We start from the raw sequence: 25,069 nt of genomic DNA, 5'->3' as shown, positions 1-25,069 counted from the left end.
GCCCCGTCAACGTTTCAGAGATACGTAAACAAAATTTTTAGTGATCTAATAAACGAAGGGAAAATGACAGTTTACATGGATGATATTATGATCGCGACAGCTAACGAGGAAGAGCATTTCTCCGTTTTGAGGGAAGTTTTATGTAGATTAGCTGAAAATAATCTTGAACTAAGACTAGATAAATGTAAATTTATGCATTCAGAGGTTAAATATTTAGGTTATACGGTATCCGGTAAAGGCATACGTCCTGACGATAGGGGGATGAGAGCTATAGTTGACTTTCCCGTTCCACAAAATGTAAAAGCAGTCCATAGTTTTTTGGGGCTATGCTCCTACTTTCGTAGATTCGTCAAGGACTTTTCCATTATAGCTCAACCGCTTTGTAATTTAATAAAGAAAGCAACGGAATTTAAGTTTGGCGAGGCTGAATTGAATTGTTTTCAATTTCTGAAAATGAAACTTATTGAAGCACCTATTTTATCTATCTATGACCCCCGCGACGAAACCGAACTGCATTGCGATGCAAGCGCTATTGGTTTCGGAGCTATATTATTACAGAGGAAGTCCGATGGCAAGTTCCACCCCATATTTTACTTTTCCAAGAGAACAACCGATGCCGAATCAAAGTTTCATAGCTTCGAACTAGAGACTTTGGCAATCATATATGCATTAGAGCGATTTAGGATATACCTACAGGGCATTAAATTCAAAATTGTCACGGACTGTAACTCATTAGCATTGACTATGAATAAAAGGGATATAAATCCTCGGATCGCCCGATGGGTCCTACAACTGCAAAACTATGACTATGTTTTAGAACACAGAAACGGGGATAAAATGCAACACGTAGACGCACTGAGTCGTGCAACAAATATACTAGTATTGGAGGAAAATACATTTGAACAAAATCTTTCAATTTGCCAGTACAGGGATAAAGATATATGTAGTATTCGTAAGCAATTAGAGAATTCGGAAAATAAATTTTATGAAATGCATAACGGGCTAGTATATAGAAAAGTGAAAGATAGTATACTGTTCTATGTACCATCTGAAATAGAAAATCGCGTTCTTTGCAAATACCACGACGAGCTTGGTCATATCGGTCGCGATAAAGTGTTAGAAGCTATAACGAAAACGTATTGGTTTCCAGAGATCAAGACGAAAATTGGTATGTACATAGAAAACTGTTTGAAATGTTTAGCATTTTCTTCAAAAGAGGGTAGGCGAGAAGGCATGTTGCACAACATACCCAAGGGTGAGCTGCCGTTCGAGACCATCCACATAGACCATTACGGTCCGATTTCTTTAGGCAATTCAAAAAAGAAATACGTGCTATTGGTAGTGGACGCATTTACAAAATTTGTAAAGTTGTTTTCGGCACGCACTACCAATACTAAAGAAGTAATAAGTCAATTGAAAACATATTTTCACATGTACAGCCGTCCAAAAATGTTGATCTCGGATAGGGGCAGTAGCTTTACTTCAAATGATTTTGAAGCATTCCTAGAGGTGAATAACGTTCAACATATAAAAATAGCGACCTAATCGCCCCAAGCGAACGGGCAAGTTGAAAGGATAAATAGGAGCTTAGGACCAATGATAGCGAAACTAGGTAGTGGTAATCCAGCGGCGAGCTTGGACAACATTTTGCCACAGATTGAATTTTCAATGAACAATACTTTGCATCGCGGGATAGGTACAACGCCTAGCCAACTTTTGTTCGGGGTAAGGCAGCGAGGGAAAGTGATCGATTATGTAAGCGAGTATTTAAATGAAAATGTGAAAGGGGGTAGAGATTTATACAATTTAAGGTCACGGGCTGTAAGAAAACAAAAAAGACTGCAGGAATATAATAAGAGAAAAACGGATGAAAATCGTAAAAAGGCTCATAAGTAAAATATAGGCGATTACGTAATGGTCAAGAACTATATTAGTACCCCCGGGGTATCAAAAAAGGTTGCACCCAAGTTCAAGGGTCCATACCAAATAAAAAAGAACATTGGCAATGATAGATACTTGATCTCTGACGTAGATGGGTTCCAGGTTAGCCAGGTTCCTTATCGGGGTACTTGGGAAGCGGCTAATATGAAACCGTGGCTTAGATGTAACATTATTAAGGCAAATGGTAATCGGGACGATTACGGTCAGGATGGCCGAGTTGTGGCAACACTGTAAGACTGAACGAAAGCAAAGAAGATCGAAAAGAGTTCAGTTTCGATTGAGCATTCTAGTAGAGCAGTCGTGTCGGGAACTAATCGTAATAAATAAATTTTATAAATTAAAAGTAATCGGAGTTTTATTCATAGAATATTGCTAAAAAGCCTAAATTCAAAGTTTTTGAATGTTCGCGAACGTACGGGCTTACGAACGTACGTACACATGCACGCACAGACATCTTTCTAAAAATCTTTTATTTCGACTAGGGACCTTGAAACGTCGAGAAAACCACCTACTCAATTTTTTGAAACTCCCTTCAGCATCTTTCTACGTTATTATCTGTAAAGCGCGCACGGTAAAATAGGTTTCAAAAACTTTCATTATGTTGTTAAAATATTCGAGTTGAAAATGAATAATAATGACCAAGTTTTGCTACTATTTTCTTAGGTTTTCATTTTATAAATAACAATAAAAATAATAAATAACTATCAATTTGATTTTATTAAAATTGTGTTTTTGGTGATTAAAATCATTTTAAAGGTAATACCATTCATTCTTCGTAAAATATAGGAATTGACAAATAAAATATGTTTTAATTTTTTTTGAATGAGGACCAATTTGGTATGGCGTCACGGCAGACGAAAAAAGCCACCCCACTATAAATTTATATTCTGGGTTGGTGGAACAATTGTATTAAAATGAAAAATTGTATTAAAATGATTTCATGTGCTAAATTAAACATGCTTGTTATTTGACAAATAGAGTTTGGTACTCAAAACCACAGTCAGAAAAAAAACAAATACTAAAGTTTTTGACAGGCAAAATGACGGTCGATGTTGACAGATTTAAACTCATAAAAACACAAAAAAAGCAAACGCAATGAAATTAATAACAAGATGGCCGTCGATCTGTCATTATTTTGACAGATTCACACTCTAAATTTCATATAGAACTAAAAAGAACTCCTATTTCTGGAAATTGAATCAATTTTAACAGATTTAAACTCCCCAATTTTTCACATCATGCTTAATTATTTATACTACCTCTTTAGACTTGTCTGAGTTTTTGAAATCAACAATACTTTTTGATAAAGTTCCTTCTATAAATGTATACTCGTACTCTTGAAAATGATTTGAATTCTCTAGTTGATTGGTTCTTTATTTAAAGAGGCTTATCTATACTATTAGACTATTATGTTTTGTCTATATGCAACTTATAATTGGTATCCCTTCAGGTAAGCTCTCTCTTTCTCTGTATCTATTTGCATTTCAAAACCGAATGTTTTCAAAAAAAGAGAGTAGGTACATGATAATATTATACTTGTAGAGAGATCATGCAATATTCATCAAGAAAATTGAAATCGTTTCAAAATCATCATCATCCTACGCACTTCAACTCAATTTATATCTCTTGGTATAATATGAACTTGAATCATGATGAAGAAAGGATAACGCTGCAACACGAGATTGGAATAAGAATTTTCTACCATAAATAATATTTTTTCAAGTTTTCATTTTTGTGTTCGAAGAACTTAATATTAAGAGCCTGATGCGATGAGAAGAAGTGTCCTCCTTGAATTTCCTCTTCCTGAATGGATGGATGAGTTGTTAATGGTAACTGGTAAGTTCGTTTGTTTATTTGAGTAAAGTGCACTCGGATATCATATCTCTCCAAAGTCCAAATCATCATTCCCTTTCTCCGAAAAGCTTTCCGAAATATATAAACGAAATGATGATAATATTGAATATTGCCACTTGAAGGCCAGCTCTTAATCAATTTACCATTCGATTACTGTTGGTTGCATTGGCAACCTTATACACTTCAGGATTTTCATCTATAGTTAAATTATATAAGATAGAGAGATACGATACGATGGCCACAGCATCGTCAGGACGAGAATCAGAAGGATGTTGTTTGTATCATATCACTATCTCACTATTTTCCATATATCCTTGTATCATTTTGTAGGGATGTTTGATTGTGAATTTTGTGTTGATATTATGTGTGTTCGTTGAAGAACAAGGATGACGATGATGTTGATGTTGATGTCGATGATATAAGTTGTTGATGTGATGAAGACTGAAGAAGAGAGCTCTTTTCGGATATGAACATCATTTAAAATGAGAGCCTCCTTCACTCCTTGAAATTGGATATATTCTTCTCGATGTGGAAAATTTAATTTTGTCTATATACTCCTTGCTTGAAATGTACGCATATCTTCATCTTCTTCAATAAATAATGTTAAATTGATTCCTTCGTTAAGGAATTCGGTTTTGGGTAATTTTATTATTATTTTTTTTTTATTATATAAATATTTATATGGATATGTGTCTTTCTGAAAAATTATTTATTAATATCAAATTCTGTATATTTTGTAAATAAATATAAGTATTGTCCATCAGGACGAGGAAAATATATCATGACCCATTACAATTATTTGTATTTGATGTTAATTAAAAGGATCTTCAGTTAAAAGTTTATTAAAAATGGAATAGAGCATAGCAATCATTTTATAGGATCAATAATTAAATTGGATAGAAGATAGAACTCATACACTCTTAGAACATGGAAGGATCATACAAATTTCATATGTTGGGCTTTCAAAATTTCGTTCCTTAAATTGTCAAAAGAATTCCAAACTTAGGTAGTTTGAGATGGATGGGTGCTTCTCAATACATTTTATTCCTAAGTTTATACTCTACACTTGATAGTTGGTTAAAATCTTAATTTTCCAATATAATTCGAATTTTCAAAATTGAATCCTCAAGGAAGTCAGTTATGCGCATTGTTTTGTTTGTTATTTTAAAATAATATTCCGTCAATTTTTGTGTCCTCTCGTCGACTCTTATATATCCCGACGACCCGAAGTTGAACCATAAACTTAAGTGTGTATTTGATTGTCATTTTCTTGTTGAAGCGGAACTTAGATTAAAAAAATGGTGTCTTATTTCGTTTATTTTAATTTCTCTAAAACCCAATTGATGTCTTGTTTAAGACAAACTATGCTTGTTCTGTTCAACTTAATAATATTATCATATCACACGTGGAATAAAAGACAGACCATGTGGTCGTTTAAAACATCAAACTTTCATTTTTCTCACACATTGACTATATGGTTAACATCAAAAAGGTTTGTCAAATTCTCGGTTTTTAAAAACCAACACGAAAGAGTTAGAAAAGTAGCTTAAGTCACTTTTCAATTCTCTGAAAAAATCTGAATTGGATATTTTTGCAGTAGTTTGGAATTCCTATGATACAAGCTCCTGCAATAGAATTTAAAAATTTCAAAGAAACTTTACTCGATACTTAATCCATAACCTACATTGACGAATTAAGATGACAAAACATAGAGAACGTCTTAAAACGAAGAAATATATTGACTTCAAACTTATTTCATCTTATACAAAATATTCTTTTAAACATAAGGTGTAATTTTTAGAACAATTTAACTGGCGGTTTTATGTAAACAAAATAAAATCTAGAAGAAGAAAAGAGGCAGGTATGCGACCCGCACTGATAATCTCCCATTCCGTCTGTCGATTTGTCTTGTTTAAAAGTTTGTAAGTTTTCCTGTTGTGTTAAAAAATTCGTTTTTAATTTCCCATAGGAAGTTATTGTAATGGGTCTGATTATTCAAATTGAAAATTTTGACATTTCTCGACGTTCAAGGTCACTAGAGTCGAAATAAAAGATTTTTAGAAAGATGTCTGTGCGTGCGAGTGTACGTACGTTCGTACGTCCGTACGTTCGCGACGTTTTTTTCGTCGTCCATAGCTCAAGAACCAGAAGAGATACCGATTACAAATAAATTTTGTTATACAGATAATAAGGCAGAAAGATGCAGAAAGGGCTTTCAAGAAAATTGCTTGCGTGGTTTTTTTACCATAGCAGTTTGAAAAAAAGGTGAACATTTTTTTTAACTCTTAATATCTGACGAACCAAAAACGCTAGAGACTTGAATAAAATTTTATATAATATATTTAAACGTGATATGAAAGACGTACATATATTTTTGGAAAAAATCCATTTAACGGTTTTTTTATTAAATCAAAAAAACTGAAAAAAAAATTGTCTATTCCAAAATTTTACGACTAAAATATGATTTCATCTCCAAAACAATTTTGTGCAACGAAAAATATTGCTTTTTTGACATCTGAGAAAAATCGCATTAATAGTTTTTTTTATAAAAAATAAAATCTAAAAAAAAAAAACATTACTAAAAGTTGGTAAAAATTGAATATCGATTCAAATATCTTTTCAAAAGCTTAAAATTTAGGCTTCAAACTTATTTTATCTTATAAGAAATATTAATATTGTTCTCAACATTCTGAAAAATTTTGAGAAAAATCGAATTGACAATTTTTTTTACAAACAAATAAAAACCATACAAAAATTAACAAAAGTTGGTAAAAATTGATTTTCGACTCCAATATCTTTTCAAAAATTGTAAATATTTGCTTTAAACTACTTTTATCTTTACAAAAATATTGTTGTTAACATTCAGTAAAATTTTGAAAAAAATCGAATTGACAGTTTTTTTTTACAAAAAATTAAAAACCTAAAAAAATTAACAAAAGTTAGTAAAAATTTATTTTCGATTTAAAAAGCTTTTCAATAAATAAAAATATTGGCTTCAAACTTATTTTATTTTACAGAAAATATTGTTTTCGATATTCAGTAATTTTTATATTTTTTTCATAAAAAAACAAAATCTACAAAAAATAGTACGCAAATTTGGTAAAAATTGATACGAGTACATAAAGACAATATAGATATTCAGTAATTTTTATATTTTTTTCATAAAAAAACAAAATCTACAAAAAATAGTACGCAAATTTGGTAAAAATTGATACGAGTACATAAAGACAAACTTTTAAGCAAGACAAATCGACAGACGGGATGGGAAGTTATCAGTGTGGGTCGCATCCCAGCCTCTTTTTTTATATAATAAGCACACACTCAAAGGGATATATATAGACACAGAGTGAGCACTAGGATAGGGAGAGAGGTGTGGAAAGGAGATGTCGGTGCACATTGGTTTTTGAATATCTGAATATTGCAATAGCTGGGAAAGACAGAGTGTGGCAGGGTATTCCACATTCGCAAAGTACGGCTAAAGGACGAATCTCTGTACTTGACAGTACGACCAAAGTTGGGCTCGAGGGTATATTGATGAGCATTCCTAGAAGCTCGAGTATTACGGTTAAACTGTTTAAGGGGAGGAATGCTGATGGCTATTTCTCTAGAGCATAAACCATTAAAATAACGGTAAAAGAGGGTGAGGCAAGAAACATTTCGACGATGTTCAGGTGACGTTAATGATCTTATGATGGTAATATCACCAATCAATCTAAATGCTCTACGTTCAATACTATCCAAGAGGCTTTAGCAAGTTGCAGGAGCACCAGCCCAGATATGGGAGTTATGGTCAAGCTTTGGACGTATATTCGTATAAGTCTTGTAAATAACAGCCAGATCAGAGGGGGAGAAAAACTTCTTGCATCGCCTTAGAAAACCCAAACATCTTGCGGCATTTTTGGCGACATCGCGTATGTGATCGTTCCACAAAAGGTGGTTGGTGATACACATACCAAGAATATCCAGATGTTCAGTTTCCTCGATGCAAGTGCCATTTATGGATAATGGCAGGGGGGGTATATTTCGCTTTAACGATACAAGGCAGCATTGCGTTTTCGAAGCATTAAATTCCACGCGGTTTCTTATTCCCCATTGTACAATGCTGTTTAGGTCGGAATTTAATGAGCTTATCATATTTTGTCGTTGCAGTTCCACATCCGAAGAAGAGGGGTGTGAATCTGAAAACGAATATGAAAAGCTAAGAGTACTATCGTCAGCGAAACAATGTATTGGATTAGATGTTGCAGACAGGAGGTCATTAATAAAAATGAGAAAGAGTGTGGGAGATAAAACAGAGCCCTGGGGCACACCAGCATTTATTTTGTGGTTTTCAGAATAGGAAGAATTCCTCATATTTTTTACAAATGACCAACAATGTTAACTGCCTTTGGGACATTGCAGTATTTTTTGCCGTAATTTTTGGTCATGTAAAATTTTGGTCCGTCGAATTTGGGCTTTGAAGGCCTTCCTGGCTTCCTTGAACTTATTCCGGTTTTCCTCAGTTGGATTGACTTTCAAACAACGGAAACTTGACTTCTTGACACTAAGAACCTCTTTACAGCTCGCATCAAACCATCTGTTTTAATTAGTCCTGATGCTTTTAACCCTATTCGCCCTGTATGACACCCCGCAGCACCGACCGTTTACAATGGAAAATGAGATATCTTTTAAATTATTGTTGATTACTTTTTTTTAACACGAAAGTCATTTCCGAAAAACGTATTTCACCAAAATTCGGCACTGAAAATGATGAACTGTGCATATTGAAGGAACCAAAAGATTAACAGTGAAACAAATTAAGTCAAAAAACCATCAACTCGTTTCATAATTTTTTTTAAGCATTTAAAAAAGTACAATAAGCTTTTATAATGAACAAAACCGTTTTTTTTTTTTTTAGCTCCCTTTTAAATCCCTTGAGAAGGGTTATATGGTTAAGTCAGTTTTAACGCCATATAAAAATAATTGTGTTGCATTAACTCGATTTGCTTTTACTATATTATTTTTATCATATATGCTTTTAATGATTATTACATTACATGGAATTGATGTTTTGCATGGGAAGGGGATGAATGAGCTGTTGAATGAGTCCCAATGCACCATAAGGCTGTTATTACTGAATATAAATTTATAAGTGTTATAAACATCAGCATCAGAATCAGCGTCAGCATCAGCACCATCATCGTGGTTATCTCGTAGTATCATACATGGGGCTACTTAGCCAATTTAAGGGAGGAAAAATTGTGAACTGTGAAATCTGAAATATGTGTGGAGTCAAAAATTTATTACAATGCAATGTTTTTATTTGCATGCAAATGCAGTCTATTCAGATGAGTGTTGGTAGTGATGGGACTAACATACAAAAATGGGTAAATTACTTATAATAATAGGTCCACTTGAAACTGTGGACAATAAAAAAAAAAGTGATTTGTGTGGGAGATTTAAATAATTAATTAACTAGGTTGTTGAAAACTTTTGAGAAACGATTTAAAAATGATTTTTAAAATATAGATTTGAGGCACGAATATAAAGGGTTTTCCAGTTGGCGAAGGTAGATTTTGGCGCCCCGTGGCGGCCATTTTGTTTTGGTGACATCTGTCAATTATTTTGTTTATTATTTATTTGATTATACCAAAACTTCATGATAAGTCACACGGTTGAACAGCACGTTCAAATGATAAAACTTTACCGTCAAAATAAGTGTTTGTTAACGCAAACGTTGCGTGCATTGCCCCATTTTACGGAAGACGTGGTGGGCCTTCACAGTCGACTCTTCATCGTTTAGTGGCCAAATTTGAGACGACCGGTTTAGTACACAATTAGCCAACACCCGTACTTTCAAGGAACGCAAGATCGGCCCAGAACATCGAGTGGTCCGTGGAGTGTAAAGAAGAACCCGAGGCAACTCCTACTTTCGCAAACTTTAACTTGGAAAATTTTACTTCGGGACTTTAGCCTGCACCCGAACAAGATTCAATTGACCCAGGAGTTTAAAGTTCATGACCATAGGCAACGCCGATTGTTCGATGACTGCGCTTTGAATCGTTTGGAAGAGGAACCCAATTCTTGCCAAAAAATCATCTTTAGTGATGAGGCGCATTTTTGGATGAATGGCTAAGTTAACAAGCAAACTGGCCGTATATGGGACGACACCAACTCGCGCGAGGTTTACCAGGTTATAATGCATCCTCAAAAAGTTTCCGTTTAGTGAGGATTTTGGGCTTTCTTGGCGGCCTAATTGGTCGGTATTTTTTTGAAAACGACGTTAGTGAGGCGGTCACAGTCAACAGCGAGCGCTACATAACGATGGTAACTAATTTCTTGTGACCCAAATTAAACCATAATGGACCTAGACAACATGTGGTTCCAGCAGGACGGCGGCGGTGCTACGTGCGAAACAGAAAAAGCCACGATTAATATTTTGCATGAACGATATGAGGGTAAGGTTATCTTCATACGATTTGACCCCGCTAGTTTTCTTTGCTGTGGAATTCTTCAAGTCGCAGTTCTATGCAAATAACCACAATCGCTCTAAAGGTGAATATAACAAAGGATATCCTCAAATTCGGCCAGATCTATGGGAACGAGTCATTTAAAATTGGACAACTTGGATCCGACTTGGATTTGACTTTTTTATATTTGTATTCATATTTATATTTATATTTATATTTATATTTATATTTATATTTATATTTATATTTATATTTATATTTATATTTATATCTATATTTATATTTATATTTATATTTATATTTATATTTATATTTATATTTATATTTATATTTATATTTATATTTATATTTATATTTATATTTATATTTATATTTATATTTATATTTATATTTATATCTATATTTATATTTATATTTATATTTATATTTATATTTATATTTATATTTATATTTATATTTATATTTATATTTATATTTATATTTATATTTATATTTATATTTATATTTATATTTATGTTTATATTTATATTTATATTTATATTTATATTTATATTTATATTTATATTTATATTTATATTTATATTTATATTTATATTTATATTTATATTTATATTTATATTTATATTTATATTTATATTTATATTTAAATTTAAATTTATATTTATGTTTATATTCAAACAAAAATTTTTCATTTTAATATTTATTTTGTCATCATATTTTTAATTTTAAGACCGTTTAACTTTATAAACTTTGATTTCCCTTCAATCCCATTGAAATGAGTAAACTTGATGTTTTTCTAAATTGTTAAAATTCACCATTGTAATAGTTCGCATATATTCCAAATGTTAATAGATCATCTGATGCCGTGGAGAGTGAATATTTTACATGATGCATTTGTCTGCAATAAAAAAACATTAAAATAACCATAGGTTGGCAACTCTATAACAGTACATTTTTGTAAAAATCAAAAACTTACTTGTCATCTTCGATGTCAAATTCAAAACGGTCAGTCGAGAGAGGCATCAGACTTTGGTCCAAGCTATTTGGCATTATCAAAACCTTGTCTGCTTTTGGAAAATCACCTTCAATTAATATTTTCTGAAAAACTACTTCTGGTTGAATTTCAGTATTTCCATCAAAAATTCGCCCACAAGAGTCCTGGGTTTTTCCAGTACAAGCATAAACAGCACAAAACTTATATTTCGTATAACCAAAACCAGAATATTTACGATCTCCATCAAAAACAGCCAAATGATATTTATAAGAATTGTCAGAAATTTTTGAAGAAATTTTGGTTAGTTCCAAATTAAATTGACAGCAAAATGATCCGTGACATAAGAGTTTCTCAACAACTGTCAAACCATTATTGTTAATTTCTACAAGTTCTGAGGTAAAATCATCCATGCGATATTCACGCATGAGTCGGATTCCTGTGGTATGCTTGCTAGCAATGTGTTTCCTGTTAGTTTTGAAGACTTGAGGCTTTTGCTGGACGGATTTCGATTGGAAACTTTTGGTCACGTTTGCAATGTACAATTTACGTTCAGGACTATTTGCCATCACTGATACTAGAGCCCCTTGCCGTCCAGAGTAGATGCCAGAACCAGTGGTCCCTCCGTTAGGAGAACTTGCCCCTGCAGCTAATAAGTTCACATTATTAGCGTAAGCCCAAGACTGATGAAGTTGTACACCTGTGAAAGAGAGAGAACAAATTATTAAAGGAGGTTTCATACAACATAAAAATGGTCGTTACAAACCTGTCAAAAATGGTAGTTCCGAATACCAAAAAGAACTATACACAAAATCCTTCACTCCTAGGTCCACCAATTCCATGGCTGGTGAATAGAAATTAATATCAAAACAAATGAACATCCCAAATTTGACACCAAAATCTGTTTCAAAAGTTGACAGTTCTGGCATCAAAGTGACATTTGTCATCAAATCATATGAATTGTATTTTCTATAACGACCTATCACCATTCCATCACGATTAAATACGACATTTGTGTTGAAACTATTGAAACCATTTGGAGCACATGGTCTGGGGTCATTTTTCTCCATCTGAGATGTACGCGTGCAAACTTCTTTCTCCAATACATTGACTACAACATATTTTCTGACATTTTTGACAGCACAAGATAGTTTTTTGAGAAATGGTTCATAATTTTTTCTGACTATGTTACATGGAATTATATTATCTTTCGGTTCTGGAAGGAGTGTCAAGTACTGTGGATTATTTAGAGCCAATTCGGGAAAAACAATAATATCGGTTGTTGAAGCTTCATGTGAGTTTATAATTTCTATGTAGTTATCGAGATTGTCGTTGAGTTGGTCTAGGAATGATCCTTGGTATTTGGCTGGAGCAAATTCAACGACTCCAGCTGTGTAGAAAGATTTAGATGCAGATAAATCCTTAAAAAAAAGAAAACATTTATTTTTGCTTTGTATAACAAAAATTCTACAAAATTTTAGGATACAAATTTCATTTCAGTGACAGGTGTCATTAAATTCAGAGAAAACTTCAATTTAGCAGAAAGATTATTTGACAGATGACACTTTAGATTAAGGAACAATATACGTGCATTCTTCAATTTTCCCAAAAGCAATTCAACACACGGCTATTTATTTTCTGACGTGTAAAATTCGTTAATGTAAGTGTTCCTTCGTGTTATTTCATTTCGTTGAAAAATTATTCAAATTTATGTCATATTTTGTTGAGGAATACCCCACTGTGCTTTTAATTAAATACACATTGGTAAGTGCCAGTGCTGTCGCAATGGTATTAGATTTTCTGATCTTTCGATTGAAATTTTCAAAGTTATTGACGCAAACGAAAAATATATGTATTTCGAGAGCTAATAAATAAATAATTATTCGTTCACAAAAGTTTAAACATTTAGGTATGGAAAATGTATTTTGTTGCACAACAGTGGAGGGACGTGAATTAAAAGTTATTTAGGTTCACTTAAAACAAAATTCTTTATATCATATAATTTTTTATATGACACCACTGTTGTGTAGTGTATAATAACAAAAGAAAGGCATAAGTTTTAATGATCACATTAAATTAATAATAAAGCTGAAAGAAAGTTCCATGTGATAAAGTTTAAAGTAGTTATTATTAATAGAAATCAAGTATGTCATTGATTGAAGAATGTTTAATTTTGTATGAAATAAAATAATTATATCAAAATACTTACCTCAAGCTGAGCCGATTTAATAAGAAACAAGAAATATAAGAAACACAAAGAAGTCCTCATATCAAGGCCTACCATACTGTTTGCAACTTTAACAAAAACTGAGAGTCAATGTTAAGGGAGCGATTTAATTTATACCTAAAACAAATCAAAAATGCATTAAGAGCAAACTTCTCAATTGGATGTTAATTAATTGATAGAATGATAAGCAATTTACGATATCATATAATTTAATCGCAAAGTCTTTAATCAAACGAAGAAGAAACTTAGTTAAAATTCACATTTCTATGCCTCTTGATAAATAAGTAATTAGGGATTATTTTTCCATTACTATAATCTCATACGATCAAAATACAGGGTTATCCATTTTGGGGTTTTAAAAGTAAACGTTAATAAAACACATATTAATTATTTTTGTATGATGTTTCTTTTTTATTATAAAGTTTAAACGTTTAAATTATGTGTTAGGCTCGTTTTATAATACACGTATTTGACCGTTCGGCAAAAAACCGGACGAAATACACCGGATCAATGGCTAATTACACATTATATGGTTTTAACCGTACAGTAAAACACGATATATGCAGGGTCCCTGTGCTTAGTATACTTTTTCATCGTGTCTTGAAGTGGTACACCACTAAGCCGCCCGGCCTTATACTGTAGTGGCAGTAGATGGTTGCTTCATGGCGCGGCGCCGGCATTTTGCCGCGAACTTATAAAATAAAAGCGTATATGCTCTTCCTCGCGCCTCTCACTTAATGTCACCGTCCGGTTTTTTGCCGTACGGTCAGAACAGCGTAGTGTGAAACAAGCCTTAAGCACTACATCATTTAAATGATCACCTCTCGAATTGTTGCAGCATCGATTAGTTTGAGGTAATATTGACCATTTTTTGACACATATTGGGCGGTATCTCAGTCATAACTATACGAACATTGGTTTTTAATTGCTCAAGAGTTCAAGGTTTATCTGCATAAACTCGGTATTTCGTGTAGCCAAAAAATCCAGAGTTGTCAAATCGAAATTACCTCTTGCAAAAAAGTCATATTCGCTCTAGTTTTGTGACATGTGGCACCGTCTTGTTGAAAATACATATTTTACAAGTCGTATTCTTTAATAACAGGCAAAAAAAGTCGGTTATCAAATGTTTGACCATAACGCTCCGTATTGACGGTGACAGCCCAATCACACCTTTGGACCGAAGAGAGTACTAAGTGACTTTTTGTGGATGTAATGGCTTTTCTTCAATCAATAGGGGATTCTCAGAACCCAAAAAACGATAATTTTGTTTATTAACATATCAACCGAGTAAGAAATGTGTTTCGTCACTAAAGAAAATTTTGTTCGCTACTGACTAACAAACTGTCTACCGCCTGTTTTTCAAGTCCCCATTCGACGTATCTACGAAGACGTTGTGAATGGTAAGCTGGCTTCAGTTAATATGTGAGCTGGACTTTATATGGATGTAGGTGTAGATCAAAATGCAAAATATGCCATAATGTGCAGTAATACCGTCCTAATTCCTGAGAACGATGAATCAACACATTCAGGTTTTCGGCAAAAATTACTCTTACAGCAGCTGTTTTCAGAGCTACGAGCGAAACGTTGAGGCACATGTTTCACAATTTTGTAACCAATCCAGTCTTTTCAAACTTAGTTTGACAAATGTCGAATTCCAGCCTTATACCTTTATAACCACAAATTGGATAAGCCGTTATAATATAAAATTTCATTGAGTTCACTAAGGTTTTGGTTCGTGAGATATTTCGGATTAACCAAATTTGTTTGAAAGTTATTTCTTCATCTTTAGATGTTATTTTATGAAAAACACAATTTATTTCATATTTCTACTAGTTCTGGAGATAAGGATGAAAAAAATGTGTAACTTGAACGTATGGATACGAACGTGCGTACACCTGCACACACACACATTTCTCTAAGAACTTTTGAGTGCGTTTTTTCTTTTTACTACAAAGCAGAGCCTGAACTGTCAAACAAATAATGGCGCTTGTTTTTACCTCTGAAGGTTCAGTTCTTCAAATTTGTTTTTTTTTTTTTGTTCAAATGGTAAACATGTGCATTCAAGAGGCACAAGCGGTATCAACTCCTACTCTCACCTCCCCATGGTGAACATCGGGTGCCTAGTACTTCAACTGGAGAGTGGGTTCCAACCACAGTGGAAAGTCGTTGGGGGCAGCAATCAAGCTAGGGGGGGGGAGAGGTGTTTCCACCAAGGCACCTCTCCTTATCCAGATGGCAGCGGAGGAATTCTCGAGATGGAATCAACGGTGGCGTCTACAGTTCCAGTAAGGTTGAACTACTTTCTGAACACCTTATAGGGCTTCTTCGACTTATTCGGACCCCAGGCATATAAGGAACGGATTTATCCGGCTCCCCGTCCTTTTAGTTATACTAAGGATATGGCGCTCCAGTTTGGGGTTTGTGCGGTCGGGGTGACTTCCTGGCCACGCAAAAGATTCATAGTTACAAAGCACATACAAGCCTCGGATACGGACGGATTTACTGTTGACAACCAACGCAAACGAATTAAGGACAACGAACTTTGGATATGCACGTGGAATGTTAGGTCCTTTAACAGACTACGTGTGGCCGAAGAATTAGTGGAGGCCCTGTAGACTACTATTAAGCAGTCATCACCGCCATCCAGGAAATACGATGGGATGGACCGGGAAAAAGAGGATAAAAAACTGCGATATTTACTATGGTGACTGCTACCACGAAAACCAACAGCATTTATTCTGATGCGGCTTATTCATTGGAGCCAGACAAGGGCAAGAAAACTTGAGCTATAGGTGCATCATGACCATACGCAACAAGGCCAAATTCGGCAACATTAGCCTGATATGCGCGCACGCCCCCAAAGAAGAGAAAGACGACAACACCAAAGATATGTTCTCCGAGCTCATAGACAAAACATATGAGCAGTGTTCTAGCTACGATATTAAAATAGTCCTGGGCGATTTTTTTGCCTAGCTAGAAAGGTAAGACATCTTTGGTGGAATAATCGGGAAGAACGGCTTGCACGACAACACTTTCGACAACGGATTCAGGCTCATAGATTTTACTGCGGGGCGAAACGTCATGGTAACAAGTAAGTGTTTCCCACACCTCAACACACAAGGAAGTTGGACTTCTCCAGAGTAATCTACCGTCAACCAGATTGACCATATTGCGATCGACGCCAGACACGCTTCAACATCATGGATGTACGAACTTTCCGAGGAGCTAACATCGACCAGGAACACTACCTCGTTCTAGCCAAGGTAGCACTTCGGATTTCCAAACCCAAGGCAAAACAGGGAGGTGGAAGAAGGTACAACGTCGAACGGCTACATACACCAGAGATCGCCAAACCCTTTTCCGACCGAGTTACAAGGAACCTCTCTCGAAGTTCTCACTGGCAAAATTGCCAACCAACAGGGTACCCCTGGTTTGATGACGAATGTCGGCAGGCAAATGCAGCCAAACAACAGGCACGCAAAGCGGCGCTGCATAAAAGGACGAGAGCTGCTCATGAGCCCTTTGAGCAGAAGAGGCAAGAGGAACGCCGACTTCTCAGAAGGAAAAAGAGAGGGCATGAGAAGCGTACGTTCGAAGATGTTGAGATGTATAAAAGCGGAAATGAGGTTCGAAAGTTTTATGAACAGGTGAAACGAAATTCACAGGTACATTAACCTAGAACCGAAGGCTGCAAAGGCGAAAGTGAAAACATCATAGTGGAACCGCAGTCAATGCTGAGGATATGGAAGGACCACTTCTGCAGACTGTATAATGGCGACGAAGAACTGAATTCCACTGTCAGGCAGGATGATCCATTCAACATAGACGATGAAAGCTAACAATCCCGTCCTCCCGACTTAGACGAAGTAAAGATTGCTATATCTAAGTTGAAGTCTAATAAAGCCGCTGGAGCAGATGGCTTGAATGCCGAGCTCTTTAAAGCAGCTGGAGATAAGTTGGTTAGGAGCATGCACCAACTTATCTGTAAGATATGGTCGGAAGAAAACATGCCCGATGAATGGAACCTCAGTATTGTTTGCCCGATCCTGAAAAAAGGAGACCCTCTAAGCTGCCAACTATAGAGGAATCAGTCTTCTTAACATCGCCTATAAAATCGTCTCTGCAACATGATAGGGCCTTATCAGTGTGATTTTGGACAAGGAAAGTCCACAGTTGATCAAATATTCACATTATGGCAGATCCTGGAAAAAACCCAAGAACACCAAATCGACACCCACCATCTTTTCATCGATTTCAAGGCCGCATATGACAGCATCTACATGAACGAACGAGTTTGTGCAGGATGACCACGGCGAAATTTTTGCTAAACACTGTTTCTTTGGACTAAAGTCCACTCTCGAGAGACAAAAGTGTTACTATATGCTGTACAACGACGTAGACTTAGCCAGAAGGGTAAAAGTCCAACGACTTAAATGGCTGGGTCACGTTGAGTGCATGGAAACCAATGCTCCGGCCCGAAAAGTCTTCGAATCCACACCGACAGGACAGCGCAGTAGAGGAAGACCGCGGATCAGGTGGCGCGCACAAGTGGAAGGAGACCTCACCCAACTAGGAGCGAACAACTGGAGAATCTAGCTAGGGACCGAGCTAGATCGAGTAGTTTGTGGGGTGAGGCCCTATTTCACACAGGACTGTAGCGCCATCTTAAGTAAGTAAGTAAGTTGTTTAGATCTAGCTCCATGAGCTCAGAATAAAATAACTGAGCTGAATGAGTTCAATGCTAAACACAAGCAATTGGCTGTGTTCAGAACTATTTTATGATCTTAAACGCTTTTGTATCTGAATAGAACTGTCAAATTAAAAACAAAGTTTTGTTTATTTTGTAATCATTGTGTTCAAAGCTACAAGGTTGTTATTCTTTTTTAGTTTTGTGGAAGAAAAACAAGCGTTACATAAAACAGCATATACAAATAGTTGTAGGCGTTTAATAAAAACACTTCTTTAACATTTTCCTTGTTTCAAAAGTTTTCCTTATAAAAATTAGTGTATTAATCATACAAAATTTTGAAGTTTCCAGCCAACGATATCAGCCAAACAGTTGAAATTTTCCATAACCACTTCAAACAGCTGAGTGATAACTCCACGAATTCCATATTTAAGGTCTTGAATTGACTGTGGAGCATTGTTATAGAGCTTATCTTTTGTGGGACTCCAAAGAAAACCAATCTAAAGTTTTTAAGTGTTAAGATCTTGTGGAAAAACTCTGATTTGAAGAATGTTATTTCAAAATTGCATTTTATGGTGATCTCCATTTTTGTAGTGTATTTTGACAGTTTCAAGTCCATCGTTCGTTGCCATTTCATGATGATCACCATTTTTGTAGGTTATTTTGACAGTTTCAAGTCTATCGTTAGAGAGTGTATCGTGCCATTCAAACAAATGACGTAGATCTTACTTATCAAGTGTCAAAAGATGAAAGTTTAAAAATGACAGCTGCCCAATAGCGTGCTAATAAAAATAAATCTCTAATCTTATGTCTATTATGACAGATAAAACGTCATCATCTATAATATTATATAAGTCAAAATTCCTGATGTTTTAGCTGTCAGAACTTTGTTCTAAAATTTCTATTCAACGTCAAAAATATATTTTTAAGTTTTCCCTTATAAATTACAAGAGACTCGGATTAGATTATGTTCATTATATCACTTTATAATAACTAAATGAGTTCCTTTCAAAAAGACAGAAGAAAAAAGAAGAATTCACTGAACCGTAAATGAGAAATGTCATTAAATTCTCTAATGGCACGCTATATGTATGTATGTGTATAAAGTATAAATATAATATAAGGTGTAACAAATAAGAATAAAGGACCTTCATTCAATTAAGCTTTTGTGCGTGAAGGGAAATCGCGTGAACAAAATTGTATTCAAAAAATAATACACGAATATTTCTATGTGTATCCTAAGTATGACATTTTACGCCTTCAAAAATGTGCTAGGGATATGTTTGTATGAATATGTATTTATAAATGTAAATTTGAAAATTGAATTGTTTTGTAAAACTCTTATACCTTACTTATACCTCAGCTCTATGTATATTCAGATACCATAATAACGAAAATAACGAGGGTTGTTCTGACTGTCGTCGTCGATATTATAAAGACTCCATCAGCTCAGCATCCACATCCATATAGCTTAATTCAAAAGTTTTGCATGGATGAGCGCCCTTAATATCATATTTGGGTATCATTTTCGAAAGGAGAACTTTTTTGGAGATAGATATGTAACGTTGTTTCGGGTGTACCTACATTTTAAATACATCAATATAATTTAATAAACATTCAAATTGTTTTAACTGGAGCGGAAGAAATAATTTTTTGGAATATGATTCTTTGAAAGGTTAGACAATTTTTGTATCATAGCATTTACTTATAAGCAAAAAGGAATTAGGAATTGAACTAAACAATGCCATCAATTTAAAACTTTTTGGAGCGATGTGTTTAAAATTTACTAAATTTTGTGAGTGTTTTTGAATTTTCTTGAAATTTAGTACAGAACATTTTTAAAAAATAAATTAAAATCTGTTTTGGGTTTCTTCTAAAATTTGCTGGATAGGATTTGTTTGTACAATTTTCTTGAATTTTGGTACAGAGAAGTCTTTTTTGACTTCGTATTTGTCAGCTGGTAGACATATTGGCCTGAAAACTGTTTTTCAAAGCCTTAGCTTGAAATTTGGTACGTTACTTTATTTTGGGACTGAGTAAGATGGTTTTTGTTGACCAATTTGCTTGAAATTTGGTACAAATACTAATGTACATTTTTTTGTGATTCTCCAGGTGTTCTTAAAGATCAGACCAATATATTTCAAATTTGTAACTAATTACTTTTTTCAATTGCCTAATAATTTTTGTAAGCAACAATTTTGTACAGATAACTTATGTGATACTTTTTTAGAGTTTTAAAGAGTTGATTTTCTTAAAATGTGTACATTATACATGATTTCTTGAAATTTTGTACCGATACTTTTTTTGTAATTGCCTAGATAATTTCAGGAGACACATTTGCTAAAAATTGGTACAAGTACTGATGCTTATTTCGATATTTCCCAATTGTTTTTGTCGCTGGGTATACATTTTAGTTTTAATTTTGGTACAAAAGGTTCTAGAAGATCTTACCCTACAACTCATTCATATTATTTTCGTGAATGCTCAGGTGGTGCGAAACTTTCGTCAACTTCTTATGTACAAATTTGTTTGAATTTTTTGAAATTTGGTACAGTTTATATTTGTTATTTTTTTGAGAAACTTCAAGAGTAAATCGATTAAAAATTATTGCAAATGACTTTCTTTGAGATATCTGAAAGTTTTAAGTAGTGTGTTGACTTGCTTAAGATTTTGTTCAGAAAATTATATGTACTGTGGCTTTTAAGAAGGTATTAAAGAGTAAACTTTGAGAAATTTTCAGGTTGTTTAAATATTTGAAATTTGGTACGGATTCATTTTGTGTGATTTTTCAATCTTCTCAAAATTTAGTACAGAACTCTTTTCACGAATAGCTTAAAATCTGTTATAGTTTTTCATGCGAAATTTTGGATTTACGACACAAGAGAATCTTTTTGGAATCTCTACATATGTGTTAATTAGTAGATGTTTGGCCTAACGTTTGGTCGGGACGATGTTTTTCCAAAGTGTGAGCGGACTATCATGAAATTTGCTACTATACTTTTTTCTTTTACTTCCAACATTTTTTTTTGTGGACAACTTTTCTTGAAATTTGGTACTGAAGACTCTTTTTTGAGTTCCTATTTGTCAGATGGCAAACGATAATGTGTTTCCAAAGTCTTAACCAACTAGTTAAAAAAATTTTTAACAGATTACATTTTTTTTGAGTTTGAGTCTGATTGTAAAGGTTGAGGATTTTAAAGAGTATTTCAATATGTTGCTGCAATTATTTGACATGACTTTTTTGTAAGATATTAAAAAGTTTTAAGGAGTGTGTTGATTTACTTAAGATTTTGTACAGAAAATTGTATGTATTGTGACTTGTAGAAATTTTTTAAGTGGACTGATATTTTAGAAATTATAATGTGAAATTTCTTTTTATTGCTTAAAAATTTGGTACACATATTTTTACTTGCGACATATAGGAACTATATGGCAAGTTTTGCATTCGTGCAAAATTTCGAACTCGAGATTTTAATCAAACTTGATATTGCGATGGTAGAGAAGTCGAAAAAAGTGGGTCCCGCGATTCCGTCCGGTCGGTTTTGTCTGTCTGTCCACGCTTCTACAGCCTAAACCATTGCTTCGATTGAGTCCAAACTTGGAAGTTAAGGTTTTGAGCAGATTCGCGTTAGACGTTTTTTTCATTTTTTTTTTAAGATCAAAACTAACAGTGGCCAAAATACAATTTTTTTGGTCAAAAAACGAAAATTTGAATTTTCTCAAAAACAAACCGATAGATTTTCTTTAAATTTTCTCTGAAATTTTATTTTTTGATTTGGCTGCTTTTAATAAGAAAAACAAATTTTTGTATTGCTCAGGAAAGGTACCGCTCATAGAACCGTTATTTTGTTTTTTAATTTTCTCAGCAACTTATAAACCGATGTCAATAATTTTTTTTCTGAATAAGCTCTTATATTGCTTTAACAATATTTGATTATCAAAAGCGCAATTTTTTGTTATTTGGATTTTTAAAAAAATATTGAATTTCATTTTTTCAAAATTCAATATCACAAAAACGGATCAACATTTTTTTACGAAATTCAAACGTTTAGCGTATATTAACAATCTCTAAACAACTGCGTACCAAAAATATTTTTGGAACAAAATTGAAAAATTTTATATATAAAAAATTAATTTAAAAAAAACCGCTCTAACGATTTTCAAAACAAAAATTTCAAAAATCAAATGTTTTTTTATTTATAAAATGGCATTTAAATTTTTGAAGACAAACTTTTTTTTCGGGCGAAATTTTGAATCTTAAAATAGTTTTTTTTTTAATATTTTAACTGATGAGCCCCAAAGAGCGCATTATTTTATCAAAATTGTAATTACATTCCTAGCTTTTATCTAAATAAGTGCATTTCGTACATATTTATGTATTTTTATAACTAAAATTATTGTAAATACCCAACGATATGGCCATCTATGTAGCGCAACTGTATCGGATATGATATATTTCATCAACAATCTATTTTAAAGTATCTATCAAGAAGTAATATCTTGGTAACTTCGTATATGTGATTTTAAAATATTATTCTTTACGAATAAGGTTGTTTCACACATGATTTACTTTCCTTCGCCTATATAAAAGAATAAATACTTAGTAAAAGTTTAAGAAACGGGCCAGAAAGTGTATATGTATTTCCTATTAGAATCACTTTTTCAACGTATACACATTATACCTATTTTTAAAGGTATTACGTACAACTTCTACAACTACTGCTTACGTGTCACTTCATAACTAAAATCCAAAACGTACAAAAGCCTGACTGTAAACAACACATCAATATCAATTTCTTGTACCTGTTCGTATGCTTGTTATTTTTTTTAAACTTTAACAAAATAAATAAACTGAACGTTAAAACTAAATGCTTGCTCCGAAAGCTTGTAGTTAAGAAGGAATATGATTGGATTGTAGTAAGAACCTTCTACCTACCAATAACATTCCTTCATTATCATCATAAACATGTCCTCATCTATCTATCTGCTTAAAGCTAAGCACGCCAATGAACTATTCCTTATTCGTTTTAGACACCTACCTGCTACCTAACTACACAACCAATAGGCGATCGCTTTACAATTTAAACATTCATGGTCTGCCTCTTTCTTATCTTATTTATTTTCCTGCCTGGTTCTTCTAATATGAAATTACAATAAAGCTATCTAAAGGAAAAAAGCTTTGAAGGAACAAGTTGAATCTATATGAATCGCATCGTAGCTTTATACATAATAGAATTCATTTTTCATATACAAAGATCGTACCCAAGTAAAAGCAGACTTATGAATGTGAATAAAAACAAATATCGGTACAAGATCCTAAAAAGCTGACGTAAGAATGGAAAAGTGTCTTTCATCCCCTTATTAGATACAATATTAAGCCATTTTGTTTTACTTTTCCATTTTTTATATAAAGTGCATTGATATAAATAAAACAAAAACAAATTCATCAACCTTCATATGGAAGCTCTTTATGTGAAAATATATACAAGGATAGACTCAAATAGAATGAAGGAAATTGTGTAGACTTTTTGGGTCGAAAATTAATTATCTCCCTTATTCTGCTGGCTGCTTATGGGAATGGAAATAATATTTTTCTCTCGCTCCCGCTGAATTTCTCCACTTTCGATACGCCACGCCAACGACTCTGCATCTGGTCGCCCTAAAAGTTTCGGCTCATGAGAGTACTATGGTTTTCATTATGTACAATTGTACATAATGGCATTTATATCTTTGAAGACAAACTTATTTTACAGGTATATTTTTAAATCTAAATATACATAAGTACCTTTTTAAACAGACTCTTAGCATACAGGAGCAAGTTCGTGCGACCCAGTCGTGCATTTTATTTTTATAATTTTTTCAATTTTCTCAAAATTTTGGTTATAAGGGGCTCTTTTTTGACTTCCTATTTGTTAGTTGGTGGATCTTGTTTTGGCTTAACGTTTTTCCACAATCTACGCCGACTAGATTGTGTACCAATGTGCTTCTAATTTGGTACAAATTCTGATATTTGAACTTGACAGGTGGTCTCATAGACCAACCTGATATGTTTTAAACTTGGAACAGATAAATTTGGTCCATTTGAGTTTATTTTTAGGTATAAGCCAAGTAGATTGAAATTTAGTACCGATCTAGTACTTTTTGTATTCTGAATTTCTAGAAGGTATAAAGTGTTAACTGTTTTACTTTTCAATAGGTAGTTTCAAAAGGTGTGCTTTTTTTTAAATTTGGTTGAGACATTTTTGTAATTGCTTAGATTTTTGAAATTTGGTACAAAAATTCTTTTTTCAAATTTCGAAATTTAATAATCTAAAGTACATATTTTTCGATTTTTAGGAAAATAAAGTAAATATTTTGTATTTTTTTTAAATTAGAGAAATTGTATTCAAATAAGGAAAAGGAGAACAAAGAAAATATATTTGTTAGTTTCCTTAATTTTTTGTTTGTATAAATTTATTTAAGTAAATAACAAAAAACCATGTCAAGTGACATCCCTTGCGGGGATCGAACCCGCGACCTTTGGATTAGAAGTCCAACGCGCTATCCTCTGCGCCAAAGGGACAAGTGGAAAATCATTTAAGACATTCTAAGATATTTGTATGTGTTTTTTGTTTATACATACATAAATAATATGTTTATAATGTTAAGTATAGCATATTCTTAAGCAATTTTAACTTATGACCAGAGAACTAAAAACTTTAATGCAAAAGAATGGACATTTTTAAGTAGGAAAATTGCAATGCAAAGTAAAAACTAATTGCATTGAAATATTTTGATGCAAAATAAAAACTATTAGAATAAAAAATTATAGTGAAAAATAAAAATTACATGAAAACGAAAAATTAAAATTAAATTAAATAAAAAATACTTTGCATTAAAATAAAATGTAAAAAAATGGAATCTCAGAAATTTTTTACAGC

General features: G+C 33.3%; 1 protein-coding gene and 1 non-coding gene across 2 annotated transcripts; both read right to left on the bottom strand.

Moving 5' to 3' along the window:
* Positions 1-10,937: 10,937 nt before the first annotated feature.
* On the bottom strand, positions 10,938-13,559 carry LOC129951647 (vanin-like protein 1). The gene is made up of 4 exons (XM_056063893.1): positions 13,445-13,559; positions 12,002-12,656; positions 11,221-11,935; positions 10,938-11,142 (listed from the first exon to the last, which is right to left on the bottom strand). Exons 1-4 carry the CDS (start codon positions 13,517-13,519, stop codon positions 11,049-11,051), a joined length of 1,539 nt encoding a protein of 512 aa, XP_055919868.1. The 5' UTR covers positions 13,520-13,559; the 3' UTR covers positions 10,938-11,048.
* Positions 13,560-24,638: 11,079 nt separating this feature from the next.
* Positions 24,639-24,711, bottom strand: Trnar-ucu (transfer RNA arginine (anticodon UCU)). The gene has a single exon. It is a non-coding gene; the product is annotated as a tRNA-Arg (tRNA).
* Between the last annotated feature and the right edge of the window lie 358 nt (positions 24,712-25,069).

This window comes from Eupeodes corollae, chromosome 3 (genome assembly GCF_945859685.1).
Source record: "Eupeodes corollae chromosome 3, idEupCoro1.1, whole genome shotgun sequence".
Classification (NCBI taxonomy): domain Eukaryota; kingdom Metazoa; phylum Arthropoda; class Insecta; order Diptera; family Syrphidae; genus Eupeodes; species Eupeodes corollae.
This window is presented reverse-complemented; position numbering and strand designations above follow the sequence as displayed.

Excerpts from the sequence above, each read along its gene's own strand:
- LOC129951647 (XM_056063893.1), bottom strand. The coding sequence starts at position 13,519 with ATGGTAGGCCTTGATATGAGGACTTCTTTGTGTTTCTTATATTTCTTG. Across the intron at positions 12,657-13,444 it reads TTAAATCGGCTCAGCTTGAG|GATTTATCTGCATCTAAATC; the intron begins GTAAGTATTTTG and ends CTTTTTTTTAAG. Across the intron at positions 11,936-12,001 it reads GGAACTACCATTTTTGACAG|GTGTACAACTTCATCAGTCT; the intron begins GTTTGTAACGAC and ends TCTCTTTCACAG.